Raw genomic sequence first — 25,310 nt, 5'->3', positions numbered from 1 at the left:
GCCGCATTGGCAGGATACTGGTTTCCAAGTGTTTTTGGATCTGATTTCTACTCTGATGTTGGTCACTGCATGCATGGATAACCTTTGTCACTTGTTAATATTTTCCTTCAATCTGTGCCTTTTTTTTTCTCCTCTTCAGGAGACGCCAGGCAAAGCTGAAAAAGGATCTTGCTGAGGCTGCCAAAGAACCGTTGAATATTGATCCGTGAGTTACATTTGTTGCCATGAGTTACTCGTGTTGTAGTGCTCCCTGTAGTGTGAGCGGAGTTTCTTGTCTCACTTCCAGCTCATGCCAGTGGTTTTCTGGTGTAACCTCAGTTTGTCAAAAGTAGTGAAGCTTTGAGGCAAATGACGTGAGAGATTCTGTCTGCTGGTGCGAAGTCATCTTTATTTTTAAAACTGCTTAACAAGTAAGAGCAGTGGTGTTTGAGGAAAAATTGATGGCCTTTCCTCCAGTTGTAGCTGAGACATTTTCATATTGTGTGTGCAAATATCAATCTTTCTATCTTGGAGAATAAAATGAAAGAATGGTTCATGTGCAAAGCATTCAAGCCCATAATCAGAGTCCTCTGATATAATTGTGGTAATTCTGAATAGGTATTGACATTCGTGTTTCATTTCCCCCTCAATGGTCTCTGGTGAAACCAAGCACAGACGGAGTAGAAGACTTAGAGAACATAGAACAGTACAGAACAGGAACAGGTTCTTTGGCCCACAGTCTGTGCCAAACGTGATGCCAAATTAAACTAATCTCTTATGCCTGCACATGATCTCTATCCTTCCATTCCCCGGATCTTCATGTGCTTATCTAACAGCCCCTTAAATGTCATTATTGTATCTGCTTCCACCACCCCTGACTGTGCATTCCTGGTACCTACTACTTTCTGTGTTTTATATATGAAAGAAACTTGCCTTGCACATCTCCTTTTAAACCTTTGCCCTCACATTGTCTGCTTTCCTTCCTCCTCTGATTTGCAGTGATGATGATATAGAGGTACTTGGTGAAGAAGGGCCTGACACAGCAGAAGAAACGTCACCAGTGCGAGCTAAGCACAGGACTCCCAGGTGAGTGGCTGATAGCTGAGTATTATAGAGAAATACAATGATTGAGAAGGAGGTGAAGATGGTCAGGATGTATTGAAGAGTTTGGCAACTTGTTAACCATGCAGTGGTTAGTAGCAAATGATAGGAAGGGCCTCAAGCTGGAAGATGAGAATACAGTTGTGTCACTGGTGATATTCCTGGTCCTGTCTGAACAATCCTGTATTTATTCATTTATGGAAGGTTAACATGAATGCCTTCTGGAGAGAAAATTAACTGATATACCAGACTCTTAAATCACTGTTCTCATGTTACACATTGTGGTTGCATGATGTGAGAACATATGTTTCTTTTGCCAGTGATATAATTGTGACCTTGAATGCTTCCCCATTGTCTTATAGTTTTATACAACCATGGAAAAGATCCTACAATACTGCTGGCTGTTTGTAGTGATTCAAAGGGACAAATGTGCAAAGAACTTCCTTAATGTTGCCCTTTAGTGAAATCCTAAGTGCAACTTCTCAAAATGTGCTAAATATTTCTTGATTGGATTGCAATGATTCTAAACTATATCCTTGCAGCCATTTTGTGGGTTAGTCCTGCCTGCTCATCATACCTCTTTATGCCTCAGTCTTTTCTCTTCCCACAAATGTATCTAATTGCCCCAAATAAAATTTCCCCTTTAACATCCTCTATTATTTTCCAGCTGCTGAAATCCCCTTTGTAAGCAAAAGAAAAACCTTCTGACCTGACATCTTGCTCTGCTTTACTGATGTCTTCTGGGAATTATCACAGTGAATAATTTGCATCTGTTTTGTGAATTCCATTTATAATAATGAGTACAATCAAGAGTTTCTTAGTCTTCCTTTGGAAATTTCATTTGTGCAGTGAAATTGTTCAGCATGCCTGTAGTTCTGTTCTAAATAAAAACAGAAAATGCTGGAAACATTCAGCAGGTCAGGTAGCATCTGTGGAAAGAGAAACAGAATTAATGTTTTAGGTCAGAGGCTGTTAAGAACATAGCTTTGCACAGGTTCTTAAAGGCCCTGTATACTTGCTGAGTAACAAATTGGGCTGAAGTTATCAAGAGTTTCACTTTGTAGTGTGGACAGTGCCTGTATAGTTTCATAAGAGGGTCCATTGTCCCTAGGTAAATAAATCTAACCAGGAGGACCTTATGCATGCCTAAGTGTATGCTGAGGTAGTTAAACTAATTTGCGGTGATGTTTGCTATGCGGCAATTATCTTAATTTCCCTCAATAAGTAAGTGGAGACCTTCCAGGACCTAAACAGTTGTCCCTACATGTCCATCTCATAACCTCTGTGAAATGTGCATCTCTTGTTATTGACTGAGGACAGGATGCATTGTGATACCCTTAGTGACACATTGGGATACCAATGGCACTTGGGCTCTTTCACCTTGCCCTTGAAGGATGATCAATGGGGCCATAAAATGATGAATAATCTACTCCCGAAGTTTTGATAAAGTGCTGTTGATGGACAGGTTTTGCCACCAATGTTGTGGGCTCCTAAAGTAGCTTCTTACGTAAATGTCATAATTAACTGTCATTCCCTGATTCTTGACTGAGGTCAAAGCCTCCGAGTTGGATCTAGAGGTTGGATGTCCTAACGATGGTGGTCCGTCAACATCCCTCATCAGTCTCAGGAAAATTTATCTGCTTCATTCTGCTTTCCTTCCAGTGTCAATGCTTTCCCCACCATCATAGTCCACCTAAGGCTCCCTTGCCGCTGTACATCACCTCATGCGCCGTAAATTATTCACCATAAGTAGTTTCTTTTCCATGACACATTTTACTGTGTCATTTTACAGCGATGCCCAGGACAGGGGTGGTAGTACCACTGAATGATAGTGACTCCCACCTTGTTCATTGCTTGACACTTGTGCTGTTTATGTTACTTATTAACCCAAGCCTGAATGATGTCTAAATTGTTGTTGGCCACTTCCTCGGTCACATTGTTGATGATTGAGAGGAGACTGATTGGATGGTAATTAGCCAGATTGGACTTGACCTGCTGTTTGTGAGCAAGACATGCTTAGGCAATTTGCCACATTTTTGGGCAGATGCCAAAGTTGTAATTATACTCAGACAGCTTGGCTAGAGGTGCAGCTAGTTCTACCAGATGGTATTCAATGACTACTGTCCGGTAGCACTTACATCAACTGCACTGAATTGCTTCAAGAGGTTGCTTTTGGCGTTAATCAAGTCTTGCCACAGATGACCTGGATCCACTTCAATATGCCTACTACTGCCACTACAGGCCAACAGCAGATCGATTTCTCTAGCACTTCACTCTGCTCTGAACTATCCAGAGAACAGGAACACGTACATCACAGTGTTGTTCATTGACTGCAGATTGGCATTCAACACAATCATTCTTTCCAAACTAATCATCAAGCTTCAAGACCTGGGCCTCTGTATTTCTCACTGCAACTGGATTCTCTGCTTCCTCATCGGCAGATCTCAATCAATGAGGATTGGTAACAATATCTCCTCCTCACTGACCATCAACATAGGTGCACCTCAAGGCTGCCTGCTTAGTTCCCTGCTCTATACCCTACACACATGATTGTGTGGCTAAGCACAGCTCCAATCTCATATACACATTCGCCGACCATACCACTGTTGCTGGACGAATCACAAGTGGTTGAATGGTGTCGCAGCAACAACCTCACTTAACACTAGTAAAATTAAAGAACTGATTGTTGACTTAAGGAAGAGGAAGGAGGGCAAACATGCGCCAGTCTATATTGGTGAATCGACGGTGGAGAGGGCCAGCATCTTTAAATTCCTGGGTATTAACATATCAGATGACCTGTCCTGGGCCCAGCACATAGATGCAATCACAAGGAAAGCATGCCAACATCTTTGCTTTCCTAGCAAGTTAAGGAGGTTCAGCATGTCATTGAACATTCTAACAAAGATCTAGAGTTGCTTGGTTGCATCATGGTCTGGTATGGCAATTCAAATGTGCAGGAACGTAAGCTGCTGCAGAGTGTCGTGGACTTGGGTTAATATATCATGGGCGCATCCCATCCCAACATTAAAAGTATATACATGAGGCACTACCTCAAGAAGGCAACATCTATTATCAAAGATGCCCACCACCTGGGCCATGCCATCTTCCCGCAGCTACCATCAGGCAGGAGGTTACCGCAGCGTGAAGTCCCACACCACCAGGTTCAAGAACAGCCACTTCCCTTCAGCCATTCAGTTCTTTAATCAACCTGTTTTTCTCGTGCCTGTGATGATGCTGCAAGTAAGTTTTTCATTGCACCTGTGCATACATGTAGTTGTGCATGTGACAATAAATTCAAATTTGAATTTGAAGTGAAATTCTTCAGGACTACAGCTGGGATGTTGTCTGGTCTCATAGCCTTTACTCTCAGCTCTTTCTTGACATCAAGTGACATGAATTGAATTTGCTGAAGGCTAGCTTCTGTGATGGTGAGGAGTCAGGAGGAAGTTGAGATGGATCCAGTTGGCACTTCTAGCTGAACAGGACTGCAAATGTTTGTGTCTTGATTTTGACACTACGTGTTAAGCTCCACTGCTTATAAGAATAGGGGTGTTCTTGGAGCCATCTTTTCCTGGTAGCTGTTTATTTGACCACTACCATTCACAACTAGTTGTGGCAAGACTGCACAGCTTTGATCAGGTCAGTTGATCTGTGGGCTTGTTGGCTCTGTCCATTCCCTGATGTTTTTTTGATCAAGGGGGTATAGGGTTTTGTTTATTGGTGGGGTGGGGGGTGTCGTATCTGTTTGGGTTCAGAAATAATTTTTCTGTGTCTTTGTATGGTAGGGGCTACTGGAGAGTCTTGTTGTGTCTGACTTGCAAACTAAAGGCAAATGGACTACACTGTCTCAGCACAATTATTTTTGCTTTGCTTTGTACAGAAGGACTTCACAGGCATCTGGACTCTTGGATTCTATCGGTAATATTTTTGGGTACGTTAAGAGCTTAGTTCCCCTGTTTCTGTCTTAATGTTTGGTATATTTCAGATTTGATTTGGCGTGGTAACTGCCATAACTTTGCTTCTTGTTAATGATTATACATCTCTGCCAATTCTATTCCTTGCCTAACAAAGAACATCTACCCACCCTCTATAAGATTGTCCTCGCAGACAATAATTAATCAAGACTTTGCTCAGGGGGCTGTTCTTCTGTTCTCCAGCTACATCAACTAACTCAAGTTTAAGCTGCTTTTACATTGGATACACAACAGTGAATAACAGAGGCTTTGAATAAAGTTTGTGAATATGCCATTGGGAAAACATTTTGCCAATGCATAGTGAGTGGAACTTTGACCAAAGGGCTTCATATGATTTTTAAATTAACTTTCAATCGTGTGAGGTTATCTCGGGCCACACCCCAAATGTGAGCATTTACTAACATGTCTTAAGTCAGCCATTTGCATCCTATCTCTAATTTTTCTCTCTTTTGCCAGTAGCAGTGCTTTCTACACCATTTGTTTCTAATGCTCCCTAGCATACACCACCAATCTTTGTGCTACAACAGAAGACTTTGCTACAGGTTCTTCCCAACTTAAACGCTCGTATGTACAGGCTGTATTTAGGACACCGGCAGTATGGATTTGCCGGTTGCTGGGGGGATGCATGCATTTTCTGCCATGTAGGAATTTGGTTTGTGGCCACATTTCTAACTTGTGAACTGTTCGAGTTACGAACTGTTCACAGGAACGGAACCCTGTCGTAACCCGGGGAGGACCTGAAGAGGTAAAGGATCTTGTGCTTCACAGCAAACATCTAAACTTCAGCAAAGGCTCTTGAAGTAATCAAGAATGTAATCTGGCTTATCTCTTCCCCACCAGTGACTGAGACCAGTTAGTCTGCTAGGTGTTATTGGCTTGCTTTAATGGGACTGGCAATGGAATTGGGCCTTCTAGTCAATGTAGTTCAATTTTCTTGAGAAATGCATTTCTCCAAGGAGCTATTCATGGACACTTGTAACTCAATACTTCATTTGACCATAAAACTTCTGTAACAGTGTGTTTCTTCACCTTGTTGCCTTTCCATGCCAGAGCCCCTATATAAATACACACTTTGTACTAAGTGTGTGTTGGCACCTGATTTTCTTTCTTGCAGATTCTGAAGGTGCTGAGTAAATGAGATATTCTGTGTTTGCTGCCATTAGAAAACGATCACCCACGTTGCATGGGACTGTGATTGATGCCCCTGATGTCCGTACCGGACCTTGCAATCAGACGCGTTTGCCCACCACACCGCTCCACGTGTTTGTGAGTATGCAAACAAAGGGGAAGCTAGAAGGCCATGAGGGAGCAAGTAATAGAACAGTATACTAATGGAATGTGTTGAAATAGGAGAAAGCTCACATGTAGCATAAATACCTGCTGAAATCATTTTGGCTAATAGGCTTATTTCTTTGCTATAAGTTCTTTGTGACTTCAAAAGAAATGGGAGCCAGTTTTTCCAGAGATTCACTGAAAATAGTGAAATGTGGGCTGGGTTTTCATTTACTGCTGGTGATGCAGAATGGTTTTAAAAAAAAATGTGACCACCTTGACATGCTAGTTGTGAATCCATTGGTAAAGGAATATACAGGAAAATAAAAACCATAGTGCGCCTGAATAATTCCAATGTAATATTGCATGGTACCTTTTCAACAGACTAATAATTTAATCACTTCTTTTAAGTGGTGAAAATGCACATTTTAGAAATCAAAGGTAAAATCTTTGAGTGGAAGAAGTGATTTTGAAAATGTGGCTCGAGCATGATTGAAATAAGCAGCATCTTAATGCATCTCCCAAGCATTACAAAATGCTTCACTTGCAGTAACTATTGAAAGAACATGATTGCTTAATAATGTAGAATAAGTTGCATAACGTTGCATATAATATTGAATACTGTTGATTTTTTTTAAAGTTGGGAGAAGATGTCCATTCAGCCCATTAGTTCCATGTTGGCTCTCAGCAATGCAATCCCATCAGTCCCATTTCTCTTATTTCTCATTAACTCTTCAACTTGCCATCACATGTCCATCGATTCCTCTTTGACTCTATTGCCACTAAGGGATAAGTTAAGTCATCAAGAGGAGAGACTAGAATACGTCATTATAACCAGGTCAATGATGGTTCTAGTATTACCAGAAGTACTTCTATGATAGAATCTGCCATTATATTTCACTTTTCATAACAAAATGTCCAAATCACATTAGTCATGAAGTAGCATGGTCACTGTTTTAATGTAGAAACCATAACAGCCAATTAATACACAGCAACATCCCATAGTCAGCTCTGAGAAAAATGACCAGGTTATTTTTTTTTATGTTGGTGGATGGATAATTTTGAGACAAGTCACCAGAAAGAACTCCACCGCAACAAATGTATAACGTCCAGTCAAGAGCTTAAATGGGAACTTGTTTTAGAGGTTTGTTTGACAAATGGGAAATAGTGAGCAAAAATGAGGTGATCACTTTTGAATTGGCAGTATATAGTTCTTAGGTACTACAAGAATCAGTGCTTGGGTCTTGGCTATTTGTAATCCCTATCTGTCTTGGATTTATCCAAGCTATTTGGTAATAGCTAAGTGGGAGGAGAGTACAAAGAGCTTGTAAAATGTATAGACAGTTTAAGCAGAAAGATGGCAGATGGAATATAAGACAATCACAGAAAGTTGACATGCAGGAATGATTGAGGAGAATGCATCTCTTGGAGGTATTGGTGATTATCTCATGGAAATGTAAGATATCCAAAGGTTTTTGTTATAGGTGTTGAGAAGCAGTTTGCCTCAAGTTTAACCTTTCAGGACTGAGTTGAAATTTGTTGAGATAGGTGTGAACTTTTGAAATTTTGTACCTCAGAAGGGTGTGCATGCTTAGTTGTGTATAATCAAGGTTGAAATCAATGGATTTTGAGAAGCAACTTGAATCGAGGGATATAGAGATTGTGCAGGAAAATAGAATTGGGGTAGAGGATCAGCTGTTATTGAATAGCAGAGTAGCTCAAGGGGTCAGATGGCCTACTGATCATGTTTCTTCAGCTCTTACTAAGGTCTCATTGAAACTTCATTGAAAGATTGTAGTTTTCCTACATAGCTGCACTGAAACGTCAATCACAATGCACTTAGATGGCCAGAGCAAACTTGCACCAATGATCTTCGGACAGATGTGTGTAATGTCCACTGAATCAGGGCATTTGCCAGTTGTAGCTTGTCCTTATCAGGATAGTTTTACAACTGTTAGACCAGGGATATGTTAAGGTGGTGGAGAATAATGCTAGGAGGATCGTTGACTGGGATTTGTTATATTATCAAGTGACAAAATGGGCAGACCCACGTGAAAGTGAAAGAACGTGCAATTTTGAATGGCTCTGGCTAGGCCCCTGGATCTTAGCCGGTATTGTTATTGGTGCACAGTAGATGTGCATTTAGCTATTCTCCTTAAGCTGCTGAAACTTTCAAGTATTTGTACTTATTGTCTCCTTTTTGCACAGTAGCTTCACACTTGGCCATGGTGCACTTTTCTTACCTAAACCCCTGCAGTAAGAGTGCATTGACTAGAATGATCATGAGTATTCAATAGTTTTCTTTGGCCTTACCCCTGGATTTTATTTATCAGGACGCTCATGATGGAGAGGTGAATGCGGTCCAGTTTAGTCCAGGATCCCGAGTGGTGGTGACTGGTGGGACAGACAGGAAGGTTAAGCTATGGGAGGTCTCCTTGGGTAAGTGGAAAAAAAAAGACCAACTTAGCCAGCAAGCCGGTTGGAAGGTAGGTTAATCTTGAAGTTCCACGTCCAATCTAAAAGTGAATATGAACAGTAGATTAACAGAGCAGAGCCTGATTCTGTTGCCTGGGCCCACTTTACAGTTTTAATGACATGGGCGCGCTAATCTGCTCTGTCGTTCTTATTCAATATAGTGAGCTCATCGTGAACGGTGTATTTACGTCATGTATATGATACAAGCCTTGAGGCCCCAGCTGTGCTCTCCTGACCTCTTTCCCTCTGGGTGATGACTCCTATGGGGTTTGTTCCCATCAGGCACTCCACTTGTACTGAGTGCAATTGAAAGCCTCATTTGAGAGCCAGTTGGCAATCTTGTCACAGGGTTGGGATGCTGGGCAAAAAGAATCAATCACATCTGAAGCTGTCCTCATTCAACTTTCACATAAGAACACTTTCCATGTAATGATCAAGAATCTTAGCTGAGTTCTGCATCATTCTTGCATACCCCACCCTCACATTGTACTATGAGTGCAATGTACTTCCTGTCTAACAGCACCAACTGAAGGTCTTTGTGCGTTAATCATTGAGTTGGTATTTGATGCAGACTACCACTACCATTCTTCCATGTGCAAGTGTGTCTTTCTAATTGTGTAAAGTAATGAGGTCAGTGATGATAAGTAAAAGGTCTGATGGCACTTTATTAAATGCCCACATGTCTGCTCACTCCCAGGAGATCCTACGTTTCCCATCCTGCTCAAGGTGTGCTGTGATGGTTAGTGGAGTTCCTGACAGTAACTTATGCCACTGATTTAGTTGACACTCTTGCAGAGGAATGTGGAGTGTCTTTTTAAAGGGCATCTCACAGAACTGGTAGCCCAGGAGCTTTGGGTATTGTGGGCATTTATTTCTGGTGCATGACTGCAAGTTTTCAAGCTGAGACCTCTGTTCAAAAAGTGAAGTACATTTGAAATTGATATAATTCAGAATGTTGACAGCATTACTCTGGTTTGATGGCCTGTTGCCCAGTACTTGCATGCAAATACTCTTGACCAGCCAGGATGAGATGCTTGAATCCACCTAGTAATTTTGTTTTGTATCCTCTTTCTGGCAGCCAATGCCAGTGGTTCAGAAGATTGCTGGGGATATCCCCAGCAGTGCTTTGGAGCAAGAGCTGCGGGACCTTTTGCCCAGTGCAGATGGGTTTTATTTTATTCAAATTCTTCCTTTTCCTTTTTTTTTAAAATGTGTTGATCCTCACTGAAGTCTTCGCCCTTCTAATGAGTGAGATGCACCTCTGCTTGATGCTGCCTGTCAATGGTTCAGGCTGAAACATCAATTTGATGTTTAGCTCCCAAACCCTAGGCTATCAAGCCAGTTGAAGTAATACAGTTTGCTTTCTGAGGCATCATATGGGGAACTTAACTCCATGGAACCCATGCTGTACCTGGCCTGGGAAGGTCTGATGTTGAGCTGAGTGCCTGAATGATTACATTCCTAATACTGAAATCTTTCAACTTAAGTACAAAGTTTCATGACAGGACTTGAGCATGTTGGTGCTGAGTACTGATGTGCTGTTGTTTGTTCCCTGTAGGAAGATGTGAACTGAAGGGCTCTCTCACCGGCAGTAATGCTGGAATTACCAGTCTGGAATTTGACAGCACTGTAAGTGAGAGTTCATCTGTTTTATGACTTGACGTTTGCCAAAACAATGGTGCTTTTCTTTTATTTCCACCAAAAGATGTTTCTCCCCCTTCATCTCCCCGTGCTTTTAGAAGTGGATTTTCCAAGTATTTTGACAACCCTCCTATGCATCAGCTGAATACACATTCTCCAATTTTGAGCCCAAGGAACTGTGTCCAGACCTATTTTGCACTGGCAGCATTATGAAGGAGCCTGATCCTGTGCTTGCCCATTGTCTGTGTTAAATTCATCAGGATGCTTAAAGGGGAAGAGCAAGAACAAGAGTAAATTTAATGAAGTGTAGAGGATGACCTCGTACATTGAACCCATAGTATGTGGTTGAGGGCAGTTAATGGGACATAATAGAGTTAGGTTTACTCTGCATCTTGCCTATGTTGTAGCTGACTTAGGAAATCTCCCGCCTCTACATATTTTGCTGAGGGCTCTGGAAACAGTTTTGCTGTCCTGGTTGAATTAATGCTGCCTGTCAAGCAGACAATGTTTTAGATCACTGTCATTCACCACAATATCTACTGGTCAAATGAAGTAGATTCATAGACTTGTACAGCATGGAAATAAGCCCCTCAGTGAGTCTGTTCCATGCTGACCAAGGTGCCTATCTACACTAATCCTATGTGCCTGCATTTGATTCATTACCCTCTAAACTTTCCTATCCATGTATCTGTCTAAATGCCTTTTAAATGTTTTTAATTGTACCTGCCTCTACCACCACCTCTGGTAGCTCATTCCATATACCCATCACCACCTGTGTGGAAAAACTTGCCTTTCAGGTCTGCTTTAAATCTTTCCCCTCTCTCCTTAAACCTCTAGTTTTAGCCTCCCCTATCCTGGGCAAAAGATTGAGATTCTACCCTCTTTGCTCCTCATGATTTTATAAACCTCTAAGATCAGCAGCCCCAGTGTCTCCAATCTCTCCTTATAACTCAAGCCCTCCAGTCCAGGCAACATTCCTGTGAATCTTTTTTAATGGTGCTGAGGTCGAGAGGGTTGACAGCTTCAAGTTCCTGGGACTGAACATCACCAACAACCTGTCCTGGACAAACCACGTGGATGCCATGGCCAAGAAAGCTCACCAGTGCCTCTACATCCTCAGGAAGCTAAAGAAATTTGGTTTGCCCCCTTTGACTCTCACCAACTTTTACCGATGCACCATAGAAAGCATCCTATCAGGATGTCTCACGGCTTGGTACGGCAACTGCTCTGCCCAAGACCGCAAGAAGCTGCAGAGAGTTGTGGACACAGCTCAGCGCATTACGGACACCAGTCTCCCCTCCTTGGACTCTGTCTTTACCTCTTGTTGTCTTGGTGAAGCAGCCAGCATAATCAAAGACCCCACCCACCCGGGTCATTCTTTCTTTTCTCCTCTTCCATCGGGTAGAAGACGCAGGAGCCTGAGGGCACGTACCACCAGACTTAAGGACAGCTTCTACCCCACAGTGATGAGACTATTGAACGGTTCCCTTATACAATGAGATGGACTATGACCTCATGACCTTACAATCTACCTGGTTGTGACCTTGCACCTTATTGCACTGCACTTTCTCTGTAGCTGTGACACTTTACTCTGTACTGTTATTTTTTTTTACCTGTACTACATCAATGCACTTTGTACTAACTTAATGTAACTGCGCTGCATAATGAATTGACCTGTAAGATCGGTTTGTAAGACAAGTTTTTCACTGTACCTCGGTACAAGTGACAATAATAAACCAATACCGATACTAAATAAAAGGGCATTTCTTTCAGGGAGCATATCTGCTTGCAGCCTCCAATGACTTTGCCAGTAGAATCTGGACAGTGGATGATTCCCGGTTAAGGGTAAGTTAGAAATTCTTGAAACCCTTCTCAACCTGCTGTGACCTAGATCTGTGTGGCTTCCTGTGTACCCTCTCTGTGTTGTGGAACCTGATGACAATTGAATTTGAAAGTAATATTCAAAGGATAAAGCCGCCTGGATTCTGAAGGAGAGGACAGTGTCAAGCAGTCTCTAAATAGTTTTGCCAGTGAACAATCACAAGATTATAATTTTCAACCTCTAGTTGACTTGTCTACTGCACATCTTTCCTCTACGTCCTTTGTGGCTTGACAGCCTTTCTAAAGTAAAGCCCAAAACTGCTTACATCGTTTAAACTCACTCTGACCAATGATTTGTGCAGATTTTAGTAATGGTTATTCTTGGCCAACATGCTGAGGTCAGTGATGAAAGGTAAAAGGTCTGAGTGCACGGAGCATTATTCCCACATCCTCGCTCCCAGGAAACCCTGCATTTCCTATCCAGCTGAAGGCTTGCTGTGTTGATCCAGGGGGTCCTGACAGTAATAGATGCTGCTGCTTTAGAGCACATTGAGAAACTTGGAGCACATCTGCAGTGAGCATTTGACACAGTTGATTACTCAGGAGTGTTTGGTGTTGTGGGGTTTGTCTCTGCTGCCTGACTGCAAATTGTAAACTGAGACCTCTGATCAGAACCTTGTATTGAAAGGAACTCTTGGATCTCTAAGAGACCTGTCTGTTTTATGTTTAATTGGTATATTTTGTCCTGTGTGTAGCATGGACTGTGTGTAGCATGGACATAACACTTTCCCTCTCCTCCTTTGAGTCCAATTCTGCACAATCCATCTGAGGGGAGCACCCTCTTTCTCACTACAGACAATGCCTCAGGCCTGACAACTTCATTCCACTCTCAGTCACTCAGTGAGTTTATTCTTTTCTCTCCTGTATATTATTATGGCGGCTGGTTTTCATGTGCTACATGAAGCCAAGTTGTAATATGGTACACCTTTATATCTGTAGTGTAATTTTTTTCCGGTTGATTGTGATTTTGCATCCATATTGTTTCGCAGCTAAATGAAACTGATTGTTTAACTTAAAACTGGGCTGACAGTGCTCATTAAAAGTCTGAGGACACAGTATCGTAGGAGCGTTAATGCAGGTAGGTGCAGAGTTTGGTGAAAGGAGGAGGGGTTTGCATAGTTCAACAGCAGTGACAGAGTTGTTGGGTTTAGAGGAAACGTGGGGCTGTTTGACTGTAAATGTTATGATTATACAGGAACTGGGGCGAGGAAAACAAACAAAAGGAAGGAGATTGCTGGGGCTTTGACAGAGACGTTTGTATCCTCTTTAGCCACAGGTGAGGTCCCAGAAGACCTGGAGAATAGTCAATGTTGTTCCTTCTGAGAAGGGCAACAGGGACAAACCATGAAGTTGTAGGCATGTGAGCCATACATCGGTGGTTGGGGAAATTACTTGGGTTTACTTGCGTTTGGAAAAACATGGATTTATTAGGAAAAGTCAGCATGGCTTTGTGCAGGGGAGGTCCTGTCTCTCAAATGTGATTGTGTTTTTTGAGAAAGTGACAAGGATAATTGATGAGAGTAGGGCAATGGATGTGGTCTATATGGATTTAAGTAAAGCATTTGACAAGGTCCCTCGTGGTAGGCTAACCCAGAATGTTAAGTTACATGGGGGATCCATGGTAAGTTGGTGGTTTGGATGCAAAAGTGGCTTGGTCATAGAAATCGGGGGAGGGGTGTTTCTCCGACTGGAGTTCTGTGACTGGTGGTTCTGCTGGGATCAGTGTTGGGAGCTGTGTTGTTTCTGATGTATATAAATGATCTGGATGAAAATATAGGTGGTCTGATTATTAAGTTTGCAGACAACACGAAAATTGGTCGAGTTGTGGATAGTCAGGAAGTTGCCAGAGGATGCAGCAGGATACAGAACAGTTGACAAAATGGCAGATGAAGTTTAATCCAGACTAATGTGGGGTGTTGCATTTTGGGAGGTCAAGTGCAAGAGGAAAGTATACTGTAAATGGGGCAGGATCATAAGGAGCGCTGATGTACAGAGGGATCTTGGGGTACAAGTGCATGGCTCCCTGAAACTGGCAACGCAAATGGATAGGCTGGTAAAGGTGGTGTACGGCATGCTCGCCTTCATCTGTCAGTGGATTGAGTATAAAAGTCTGGAAGTTGTGTTGCAGCTGCATAAAACTTTGGGCCTTATTTGGAGTATTGCATGCAGGTCTGATCACCACCTGTGGGAAGGATGTGAAGGAGAAGATTAAAGGATTTAAATGAGGCAAGTTTTTTTACACACAGCGGTTGGTGCTTGGAACCACTGCCAGGGAAGGTGGTGGAAGTAGATATAACAGCAATGTGTCTATCTAAATGCCTCTTAAACAACAATTTAAGAGGCATTTAGATAGACACATGAACAGCCAGGGGATAGAGGGATACAGACCATGTGCAGGCTGATGCGATTAGTTAGATTGGCATTACAGTCAGTACAGACAGGCGGACCAAATGGCCTGTTTCTGTGCTGTACTGTTCTATGTTCTTAAGATTTGTGGTATTTAACAAAGGTTTCTGCACTTGTTTTTAAAAAAACATCTTTCCTGGAAGAGTAGAACTGTGCATTTCTGTACATTATGATATAAATGTTGATATGTGCTTCCTTGTTCCTTTCCATAACAGCACACATTAACAGGACACAGTGGGAAGGTGCTATCTGCGAAGTTCCTTCTGGACAATGCACGTATAGTGTCGGGCAGCCATGATCGGACTCTCAAACTATGGGATTTGAGCCGTAAGATTTGTAAGTCAGGGCAATGTGAAGGGAAAAAGGCAAACAGGATAGCAGCACTTCTCCTTCCAGAGAAGACACAGACCAAGACATGATCTGACCTGAAATTGGCTGCTGAACTGAACTATTTTAAGCTGAGTGACTAAGTAGTGATGAACCAAAAGAGCCAGGCGTCATAGGTGTCCCACACCCTACTCCCTCCAGAGTCGTACTGCATGGAAGTGGGCCATTTGGCCCACCACATCCACACTGACCAGTGGGCACCCATTTGTATTAATCCCACTTTCCAGCACTTGAACTCTGGCCTTCTGTGTCTAGGCAATTCAAATGCTTGTCTAGACACTTGCATTCTGTCAGTGACTCTGCCTCCATCACTGTCTCCGGCAATGTATTCCAGGTTCTCAACAATCCCCAGGTGACTACGGTCGCCCTCAAATCCTTTCCCACCCCACCAGCTATATTTAATAATTAGGACCAAACCTGAGTGAGAGAAGAGGAAAAGCAGCCAAAGTCCCTAAACTGGACTGAGCTCAACCACGACTCTATTGATTCAATTGGATAGCATTTGTTTCTGGACTTCGTAATCCAGAGACCTGGACTAATCATCTGGAGGCGTGAGTTCAATTATCACCCTAGCTATTGGAGATTTAAATTCATCTAATTAAATAATCTGAAATTTAAATAAAATTTAACACCAAAGTGATGCACCTGTGAATATCTGGTTTCCTTTTTAGGGAAGGGAATTTGCTGCCCTTACCCTGCCTAGTTTGTGTGTGAGTCTAGACCTGCAGTAGTATGGTTGACTCTTAGCTGCCCTCTGATATGGCCTAGCAAAAATTCCAGTTCAAGAGAAATTAGGGCTGGGCAATAAATTTTGGGCTTGTCATCAGTGACTGCATTCTGTTGAAATGCAAGTTATGATCATCGGTGCCAGTAGAATATTACCCCAGAAGGGAGGACAAATTAGAAACTGAAAGGGGATAAAATGAAATTCACAGTATTACCTGCAAAAATGTGTCAAGAGGAAAACCTCCAGCAAATCCCAGAAGGCTCATTGAAATATTAACCTAACCTTTGTCAAAGCCTGCCTGTATGTCCAAGAATTTCCATTTGGATTTCTGACATTGCTGCATTTTCTTTTTATGAAAGCTGTTTGTTATAACCTGGAGTGAAGTATTGACTGAAGATCATGTGGCCTTTTTTCTTTACCGTCCATACCCACCCCTAATACCTGAGCTGGGCAATGACTGGCAGATCAATGATTGTCATTTGTTTATCTGCAGCAGGTAGGGACCAGGTGAACAATGTATAGTGCATTAATTGAAGGAAATAACTCCTTCAGTAAAGTGATTGGCGGGGTCTGGGAAGTGCAGTTAAGCACTGGGTTCAGGGTTTGTATCCAACCTGGACTGGATCGATAGTTCAAAACTATTCCTAAATTGACCCAATATGATACTGAGTCTGCAGGTGGTTGGTACATTAGTGATGGTTGGAGCACTAGGTTTATAGGTTTTCAATGAGGCCTTTCGTGTAACTGCCCAACCTGGACATGATTTGTTACTGTAGAAGGAGCAGTGACCTAGGAGTATGATGTTTTCATGCAGTAGTTTTGGATGTATGAAAGTAAACTCAAATCATTTGGTTTAAAAATACATGTTATGACTTTTCAGGAATCGGTGTTGATCCTCTCTTCCAGGTATAAAAACCGTGTTTGCTGGCTCCAGCTGCAATGATATTGTTTGCACTGAGCAGTGTGTTATGAGTGGGCACTTTGATAAGAAAATTCGCTTCTGGGACATCAGGTGAGATGGTTATGGTGGGGTTATGTCCAGAATCCCATTGTTTGAAGGGCTGTTTATTTCAAATATAAAAAATTTAAGCGAAATGCTGTTGCAGATCCTTAAGAGTAGAGCTATTGAACCCTCAAGGCATTTGCATTTACCACAAAATATAAAAGCAGGGCAACTGGTTTGAGCTTAGAACAAATAGATTGTTGTATAGATATTAGTAAATGCATGGAGCATACTGCTCAGGAATTAATTTTGGTGGATGCAAAAATTCTGAAAAATCTCAGTGGAGATTTACATACATATTTTAAGGTAATGGGCAGCTGAAATGTAGATTTGAGATGGGTGAAGCATTTTTCTACACAATGGAGAATACCATACAGGCTTCATTACTGAATGGAATAGGGAGCAAGACATCCAAGCTTTGAACATCTCTAACTTTCTCCATGTGCACTGTACTAAGATGATTATTTATGTGCATGGTACTATTTTGCATCTTCCCTACCCCAGGACAGAGAGCATTGTGCGAGAGGTGGAACTGCAGGGTCGTATCACAGCACTCGATCTCAACCCAGACCACACGGAACTACTCACCTGCTCCAGAGATGACATACTAAAGATCATTGATCTGCGTACAAATGTGACCAGACAGTCATTCAGGTAATTGAATGGGGCTGCCTCAAATAGTGTCTGTCATCCTGTTTATATCTGGAACTCCATATCTGTGCATACCTAAATTCTTCATGCAGTAGGTGTCTGTTTTCTTGCTCATACACTGAAATTAAATTGTACCGGTGTTCATATTTTAAAATCATTGTTTCCACCTATTTACATCTAGGAATTGCTGTTTCTCTTGTCTTTCGTGTGCAATTATTATCTCCTGGTCTGAGCCACATGGTAGTTTGGTGACTCTTTCATGCCCATACAGTTGATGTGGGTCCTCCCTATATTGCTTCTGACTACATTCTTTTTTTCTGAACAGTTCACAAGGATTCAAGTGTGGATCAGACTGGACAAGAATAACATTCAGGTAATTCATCACACTATGCCATTCATCTGAGGGGTAGAAAAGAAGGCACTGCATATACACCAGGCATGTCTGACAGGGCTATGCCTTCAGTGAGTTACAATGGATTCAAGTGTAGTAGGGGATATTGGAATCTTTTGAAACTTTGGTTTAACACTTTCCCTGCCCAGCACCCTCCCCCCACCAAAAGAAAAATCCCTTATCATTGGGGGAAAAAAGATATTTAATGCAATTGTGATATCATAGAATGGTGGCCCTCAGTTTACAGGACCCATTGCTCCTACTTTGAAAACCACTAATTGTGCTTTACTTTGTGCCTCCAACCCAAACGAGTTTCTGGTGGTGAAGCTAAGTGGTTCTGAGGGTGCCATCTGGGATCTTAGACTTGGTTAGACTGGTCATTCGGGGATGTACGTGTACCGTACAGGCATTCCAGTTGGACGGAAGATATTAATTTGTTATTTTGTTGTTATTAATAAATAATTTTGCAGCAAATAATATAAACTGATACATTTAATGGAAGCAGAGTGAACTGCTTACAGTTATGGACCAGAAACAGATGAGTGTCTTTTGGGTATTCCAAGACCATTGAGTATAGTATTGATAAACATGGGGAACCTAAGCCCACTTTAAGTAATCGGCCTCCCTCTTTTTCCTTCATTTCTTGATGTGAGCATGATTGGCACATGTTGCCTGACCATGCACAATATGCTTCAGAGTGAGCAAGGTTGATGTGGTCTCTACTGTGTAAGCATTGCCCATTTTCTTCCCTAAAGGATGTCAGTGAATTTGTTTTACTTATATGGCTTTGTGGTCCCTTTTTCTTAAATCATATTTGTATTTCCAATTTGAACCTTTCAGAACAGAATTTGCATTTTCAAATGAACTTTGATTAATTTAAACTTGCTTTCTCTGGATTGCTAATCTTGTAACAATCACTGCATTGCTCCTTGTAAACCCTCATGAAGTTTTCAATGAAAGAGGAAAATAGATACTAGTGCTGCTGAAATCACATGATTCAATCACTTGTGGTTTTGCATTAATTGTAAAATATTGTTTGAGGTATGTTCAAGGGAATCCTGGGTCAACAACCCTCTGAAATCACACATGATTGTCTTCTCTCTTCAGCCCTGATGGGAAGTTCATTGCTGCAGGGTCTTCAGACGGAACTCTCTTTGTCTGGAGTGTCGAATCTGGGAAGGTGGAAAGATCTCTGGGAAAGCATCACAGGTTTGTCGCAAATTAGCTGTTGAGGCTGGATTTTGATTCTCAAAGCATTGCTTACCTGTCCAAGTGAACATTTATTTGAGACCTCTTAGCACTTGGGCAGCCTGTGGATGGTGTTTGCTATCTTACATATTATAACAGAGGAGGCGGCCATTTGGCCCATAGGGTCCAAGCAAGCATGTAGCAGAGCAATCCGATCAGTCCCAGTCCTGCTTCTCAACGTTACAGTACCCCAGCAACTTATTCTTTTGTCCATCAACTCCCCCTTAATTATTTTGCCTCTTACTAAGGGGTAGTTTACAGTAGCTGTTTAACTATGTCTTTTGGATATGAGAGGAAACTGAAGCACCCAGTGACGCTCATACAGTCATAGGGAGAACACTCAAAACTCAACCAAGATTGAAGCTGGATTACTGGAGCAGCAGGGGAGCAGCACAGACTGCTGCACCACTGCCACTCATTAACTGCTATGTGACTGTGCTGATCATCTCCTTGGGTGGTGGTAGTGCTGCTCTTTTTCTGGGTGGTTGCCATAAGTTCAGTGGTTCCAAGAGTACATATTATTTTATTGTGTTCCAGCATCTTCAGATGTGTTATAGTTATTGATATTTGCAAGGGGTTGATGCCACAGCTTTATTGCAGTACCTGGTTCCACTTTTTGTATGGGCATGTTTTTCCATCCTTCCTAAAGAAAATTTCCCTCCATAGCCTAATCCACTGAGTTCCTCCAGCTCGTGTGATGCTCCAGATTGTCAGCGTCTGCAGTTTCTTGCATCTCCATAACCTTGTCTAATGCTTGCGGAGGTTAAAGCAGCAGCACTTGAGTAAACTCATGTTTGCAGACGGGGTAGAAGGTGATGATGGCCAGCACGCCATGTTGCAAGGGCTGATGAAGTGCTACATCAAATATCTGACATGTTTTTCCGTACTTTTTGTTTTTCTCCGTCCAGCTCTTCTGTAAATGCAGTATCATGGTCGCCATCTGGGGAGCATGTGATCAGTGTGGACAAGGGAAGCCGCGTAGTACTTTGGTCAGGGATTTGAGTTAAAACGACCAGAAGCCGGCCAAGTAGTGCCCTTGTACTCAGCGCACCTAACTGCACGGAGGAGATTGCCCGTGACATGCTTGGCATTACAGCACACAGCACAGCAGAATGAGCCTTGCAGAGCCTCCCTCTCATATATCCGGACTGCTGCAAAGGCATTTGGATAATGCAACAGTGGGCTCTTCTGCATTTACAATCATTCACAAGAAGCATGCTCTCTGCCTGCTGGGATAAATCACTTTAGGTAATATACACGGGGCCTTTGCCATACCAGCTGCTGTGATAGACTTCAGGACACAAAGCCACCCTACTTGGCCTGGGTTTTCCACCCAAGGTGCCTGGCTGTCTTCTTGCCCCACTGCTTCCTTTTTGTTGCTACCATATCAATGACAGAATCTGTTGACATACTGTATCTGCTTTGTGTCCATCCTTCCCCTTCTGCAAACCTGCGTAAAAATACTGATTTTTTTTTTAATTCATTGGCAGACTTGTGAATGGGAAGCTCTGAGAGTGAGGAGTGGTCACAGATAGCTTGTGCTTTGTTGGTGAAGTAATTTGAGGTGAAGAATAGCTATTGCATAATAGTGACAAGGGAAGGATGTGTACTTTGCTTTTACTGTGAGGGAGTTGTACACCATGTACAATATTTTTGTGAGAAGCTTTCTCTGAAAGAGCAATTTAATTCCCTACCACTAAGAGAACAGGTATTTCTTCCTATCATTTGTTCTTTGAACATAGAATTTCCGAATTTATAGCTTGATTGCACTGAAATTATTACTTGTTCCCAATTGCCCTCAGCTGGTGGTGCTGCCTTGAATCATGTGATTATGCTCCCACAGTGCTGGTATACAAGGAGATGAACTTCCAAATATTAATCTGCAGTAACTCGGAATCTGGCCACAATTGCACGGTGAGCAGAACTACATGGTTGTCCTCTTCAGCTTCAGTAAGCCACTCATTGGGTCTTGTTCCTTACCCTCTTTATTCATGCCCCCCTAGTTTCCATAATTGACCCTAAATTGACAATGTTTTCACTGGTAACTTGTTGCTAGATTTTTGTTTTCAGTAACTCACTTTCTATGCTCAATCTAATTTGTAGACATTGTTCGGAGGACCATCTTCTAAACTTTGCACTTTAAAATCTGTATTTCTAGACCAGGTCAAACAGTGTTGAGCTTCTTGTTCCAACTGTCTCCTACAGAAGCAGCATGCTACTGTTTGTGTCTTATGCTATGATACAGATGAATACCTAAATTGAATTTCCAGTCTACATTCTCTGGCTGGTATTTGAGAGAGAGGCTTGGAGTCTTTAAAAAAAAATTGGTATCAACTTTCCAAGTAAAAAAAAAAGTAACCACGGTTACTGAAAATGGCCATTATATTGTGACTTGTGCTGGAAAGTACGCTTGTGTGTTAGTTGGGTGGTACACATTGAGTGGGAGCATCTATCTTGTGATATGCTGCTACTCCCCCACCACACCCTCCTATCACATGGTCTGTCAGTACTTGCCATCTAACCACACATAAATTAAGCATTTGATTAGGACACTAGTAGGTGACCGGTATCTGTACCACAGCAGGAGCTAATGCTTCCAGAAAGCTATATTTTAAACATACAGTAAAAGTGGATTAATCCACTTTCCAAGTGTTTGGAAATCCCGATGGTTCAGCATCTGACTCACCGGATAATGATGCCTATGCTCGCTTCAACAGGGCTTGGTGTCCATGTTCCATTAAGTACAACAGGTCCAGGTTCCAGTGCTCACTTCAACACACTAAAGCCTGAGTTTCATATTGTCCCCAGTTCCCGCACTCCCTTTTAACCCACTGAAGCTGCCAGAAATTTTCTTGTACTACTGTGTAACATTTAAAAGAAAATGAATGAAAAGCCTGTTGGAGTATTAATTGAATAACATTCAATTAGTATGGAAAATCTGCTGATCTGGCACCACCAAAGTCCAACAGCACCTGATTAATGGAGCTTTACTGTATGTGGGCAGCAGTATAGAACTGCATATCATTTCTACATTGACCACACATAATATAAGCTAAGAACTGGGCAGGAAACTTCAGAAGCATGCATTTATTTCATGTGACTTATGCTTGGATCCATTGAAGTGTTTAATTCATACTAGTACTAGGTCTCGTAATTAATAGCCTATGCCAAACTGAAGTGGAGCCAACAATCTGCTGTATTATCAAATGGTGTGTTCACTTTTTAAGCATCTTATCACAATTGCATATTGTGGTTTGTAAAATTGTTCAAAGATGAGTAAAGTGAAAAACTGCACGTATGCAGCAAACCAACTGGTACACGAAAGGAACCATGAATTCTTTTATTACGATAGAGGGTCTGTAATTAGACAGATGCTGAAGATGAGATTGCAGTCTGTTGATAAGGGGGTCCACCTGAGATATTGGTTTAAATTCAGTTCTGACCTTGCAATGAGAGCAAGTCTCGTGCCTTGTACAGAAAGGAACTCCCACTATAGTTCTTGAGTGGCTACAAGACCACTTCCAATAATGTGCACCAAATTGACAGTACAGTCAGTCCAAATAATGAAGCAAGGGAAAAACTTCTCCACTCTATAGTTCTTGGGGTATCAATTTGCTCGTATCTGTGCTTCACCTGACCCAAGAGTATGACGACAAAATATTCACTCTGCAGAGTTGCTCAGTAACCCATGTAACTGATGTGTGAGGGTTTGTTATAGTACACTTAACCCAAGTTGCATGTCATTTTGGAATGTTTGAAGAAATGTTAAGGGGCCGTACTTGGCACCTAATGGGAGAATGCTTATTGCTGGGGTTTACTTTTACTGAGTCTGATTCTTATTGGAAGTGAATTTGGTGTGATACATAGTTTAAATCTGGAGTAAATTTCCATCAGTCCTTGTATGTCCCAGTTGAGTGTGCTAGCTGCACCATTGTAGGAATGTTTATGCTGTGTTCTGGTTTTAAAGGCAAGTAGTTGTGCTACTACTCTATTCCTTGTCTTATAGATAAAGCAATGAATCAAAATGAAACCTTTGATAATGTCTCCATTTATTGTTGTCAAGGACCTTTGTTGTTGACGGGCCATTCAATCCTTGGGTGCTGTCCATGTATAATGCTCATCAAACCATGTTAGAGCCTTGTTTGTAGTTCCATCATTGCAGTCCATTCACAACATTCACTCCTGTTGAAAGGTAACCCACCAAAATTTAATGGTGGGGCTGGTAGATAGTGCTTATTATGGACTTGCCCTCTGGTGGTCAAGGCTTTGTACAGTTCCTTCAGGGCTACAGATGAGATATTCAGTACCTGTATTTGCCACTGATGTGCATTGAAAAAGAGTTCCATCTTGTTGCTATTCATTGCTCGGTGAACCTGTTGTCGATGTGGCCACCTAAAGCTGGGAAGAGAGCAGGCAAGTGTCTCCTGTCTTAGCTGAGCCTACAGATCCTACACCTTCCTTGGATAGTATAGTTTTAACAAATGTTCTACAGGTGACCTGTGTTATGGCCGTTCAGCTAATGGAAATTCTCCTTCGCAGAACTCTCAAATTGCTACCCATAAACTTGAGATGCATAATAAAATTTACACTTGCGGAATTTGTGGAAAAGAAAATAAATAAATCAATACCATTTATTTCTTATCAACTCTCATTTCTTGACAAGTGCAGATGACCACGGAATATCACGGGACGGGCTGTTTGCTAGTAATGGAACCCCCTGTATCGCAAGTGTCACCTATATTCATAAAATTTGCACTGACTGCAGACAGATTTGTGCACCTGTTCTTGTATAGAGAGCAACAATGCCAGGGTCTGATCTTTGGTCCATGTGTGCGTGCATCTAGTTAAGTGGCATGTTCCAATTACCTCATTTGTATCAATGCTTCAAGAGTGCTCTTTACAGAGTCTTATTTGCACTTTATATTTTTTTCTGAAGAGCACTACATAACAACCTTGTCATTTGGCGCTCTCGTGGCTGAATCCCCTGTAATCCTACCAATTTGCTCTGTAAATCATTACAAATGTTTTTTTTAATAAAAGAATTTTAAAGGATGTACCTGTGTGAAATTCTGAATTACCATTTCTCTATTGCAATTAGTGTTTTTTAAATTGTTGTTTCAACAGTTGGAGCTGTTCTTAAATTTTCTGTAATGAAACTTTTGTTATTTTCTTTATCGGTGCACTTTGCCCTGAAAATATCATCACTCCCTACCTTGTCCTTCAATGAGATGGTGGCAAATCAGTTCCTCACAGATACCTAGAGAACACCCATTATAACAAGTGTGGCTGCAAAATTCATCTCTATTCTTTTGGATGCTCAGTTGGACCCAAAGTGACATCATATATATTTTGTGGTTTGAGTCTTGCAGTCGTGCGCAACTAACACCATCAGAAGGTATGGAGAGTAGGCACAAATGGCCAGCAATTGGTACAGAACATCAGCAGGAAAGACCTCCTCACCCCTGTATCCAGTCCTATTTAAAGGGATTATCAAGTACTTTCAGGTTTAGCTGCTAATTGGTTCCTGTTGGTTGGTGCTATAATTTTAAAAACATGCTTTTTGGGGTTCTTTCAAAGTTGCTAAAGTCTGCAAGGAATGGTATGCCAATTGCTGAAGGACATTGGCCTGACTTCTGTTGCATAAACCAGTTACTCCAAGACAAATAACTGAAAACCAACTGCAGATGCTGGAAATATTCAGCAGGTTTTGATGAAGGGTCATTGATTCTGAAACACAAACTGTTTCTTGGTCCACAGATGCCCTAGTCCTGAGTATTTTGTCAATGCAATTCCTAGGCAGAGTGAGGATGGTTAGCAAACTCTCCGGTAATTAAACCTGTTGGCCACATTGCTGTAAAAATCTGAGGTAGTTTTACATATTTGCCACACTTTAATAATTCCACTTTTATTCAAAGAAGTTGCTGAAGGTTCAGCCTTGCTTTGTTTATTCCATTTTTTTATAGGGCATACTTTCCATCTAAATTGACTTTATTTACTGTGCAGTTAAATGCTTGGACAATGGCAAATGGAAGCCTCCAACTTGATTGACACAGTGTTGTCAATAGACTTTGTTAGCAAACTTTTCCTTTGACATACAACATAAGTGGGAAAAGTGACTGTAGGGCAAAAGAAGCAAAGCAAACTAGAAGAGGGGGGTGTACAGAAAGGTTGTTA

The 25,310-nt window shown here is 41.8% G+C and overlaps 1 protein-coding gene and 2 non-coding genes across 4 annotated transcripts in view; all 3 read left to right on the top strand.

Moving 5' to 3' along the window:
* LOC127571677 (autophagy-related protein 16-1-like) overlaps positions 1-24,188 on the top strand; it is a 38,454-nt gene extending 14,266 nt beyond the window's left edge. Inside the window, exons 6-18 of one of the 2 annotated variants that reach the window (XM_052018269.1) lie at positions 140-205; positions 979-1,065; positions 4,961-5,011; positions 6,218-6,320; positions 8,660-8,765; positions 10,360-10,430; positions 12,216-12,287; positions 14,945-15,065; positions 16,750-16,855; positions 17,351-17,500; positions 17,823-17,870; positions 18,996-19,097; positions 20,045-24,188. In XM_052018269.1, the coding sequence (XP_051874229.1) occupies positions 140-205; positions 979-1,065; positions 4,961-5,011; positions 6,218-6,320; positions 8,660-8,765; positions 10,360-10,430; positions 12,216-12,287; positions 14,945-15,065; positions 16,750-16,855; positions 17,351-17,500; positions 17,823-17,870; positions 18,996-19,097; positions 20,045-20,138 (1,177 nt within the window). In that variant the 3' untranslated portion in view covers positions 20,139-24,188. The remainder of the gene's footprint in view (positions 1-139; positions 206-978; positions 1,066-4,960; positions 5,012-6,217; positions 6,321-8,659; positions 8,766-10,359; positions 10,431-12,215; positions 12,288-14,944; positions 15,066-16,749; positions 16,856-17,350; positions 17,501-17,822; positions 17,871-18,995; positions 19,098-20,044) is intronic. The other variant, XM_052018270.1, reaches the window with a different exon arrangement.
* LOC127572159 (small Cajal body-specific RNA 6) lies at positions 9,431-9,709 on the top strand. The gene has a single exon (XR_007956589.1). It is a non-coding gene; the product is annotated as a small Cajal body-specific RNA 6 (non-coding RNA).
* Positions 12,661-12,926, top strand: LOC127572160 (small Cajal body-specific RNA 6). The gene has a single exon (XR_007956590.1). It is a non-coding gene; the product is annotated as a small Cajal body-specific RNA 6 (non-coding RNA).
* Positions 24,189-25,310: the final 1,122 nt, after the last annotated feature.

This window comes from Pristis pectinata, chromosome 6 (assembly GCF_009764475.1).
Source record: "Pristis pectinata isolate sPriPec2 chromosome 6, sPriPec2.1.pri, whole genome shotgun sequence".
NCBI lineage: Eukaryota > Metazoa > Chordata > Chondrichthyes > Rhinopristiformes > Pristidae > Pristis > Pristis pectinata.
Note: the sequence above shows the minus strand (reverse complement) of the source record. Positions and strands in the feature narration are given on the sequence as shown.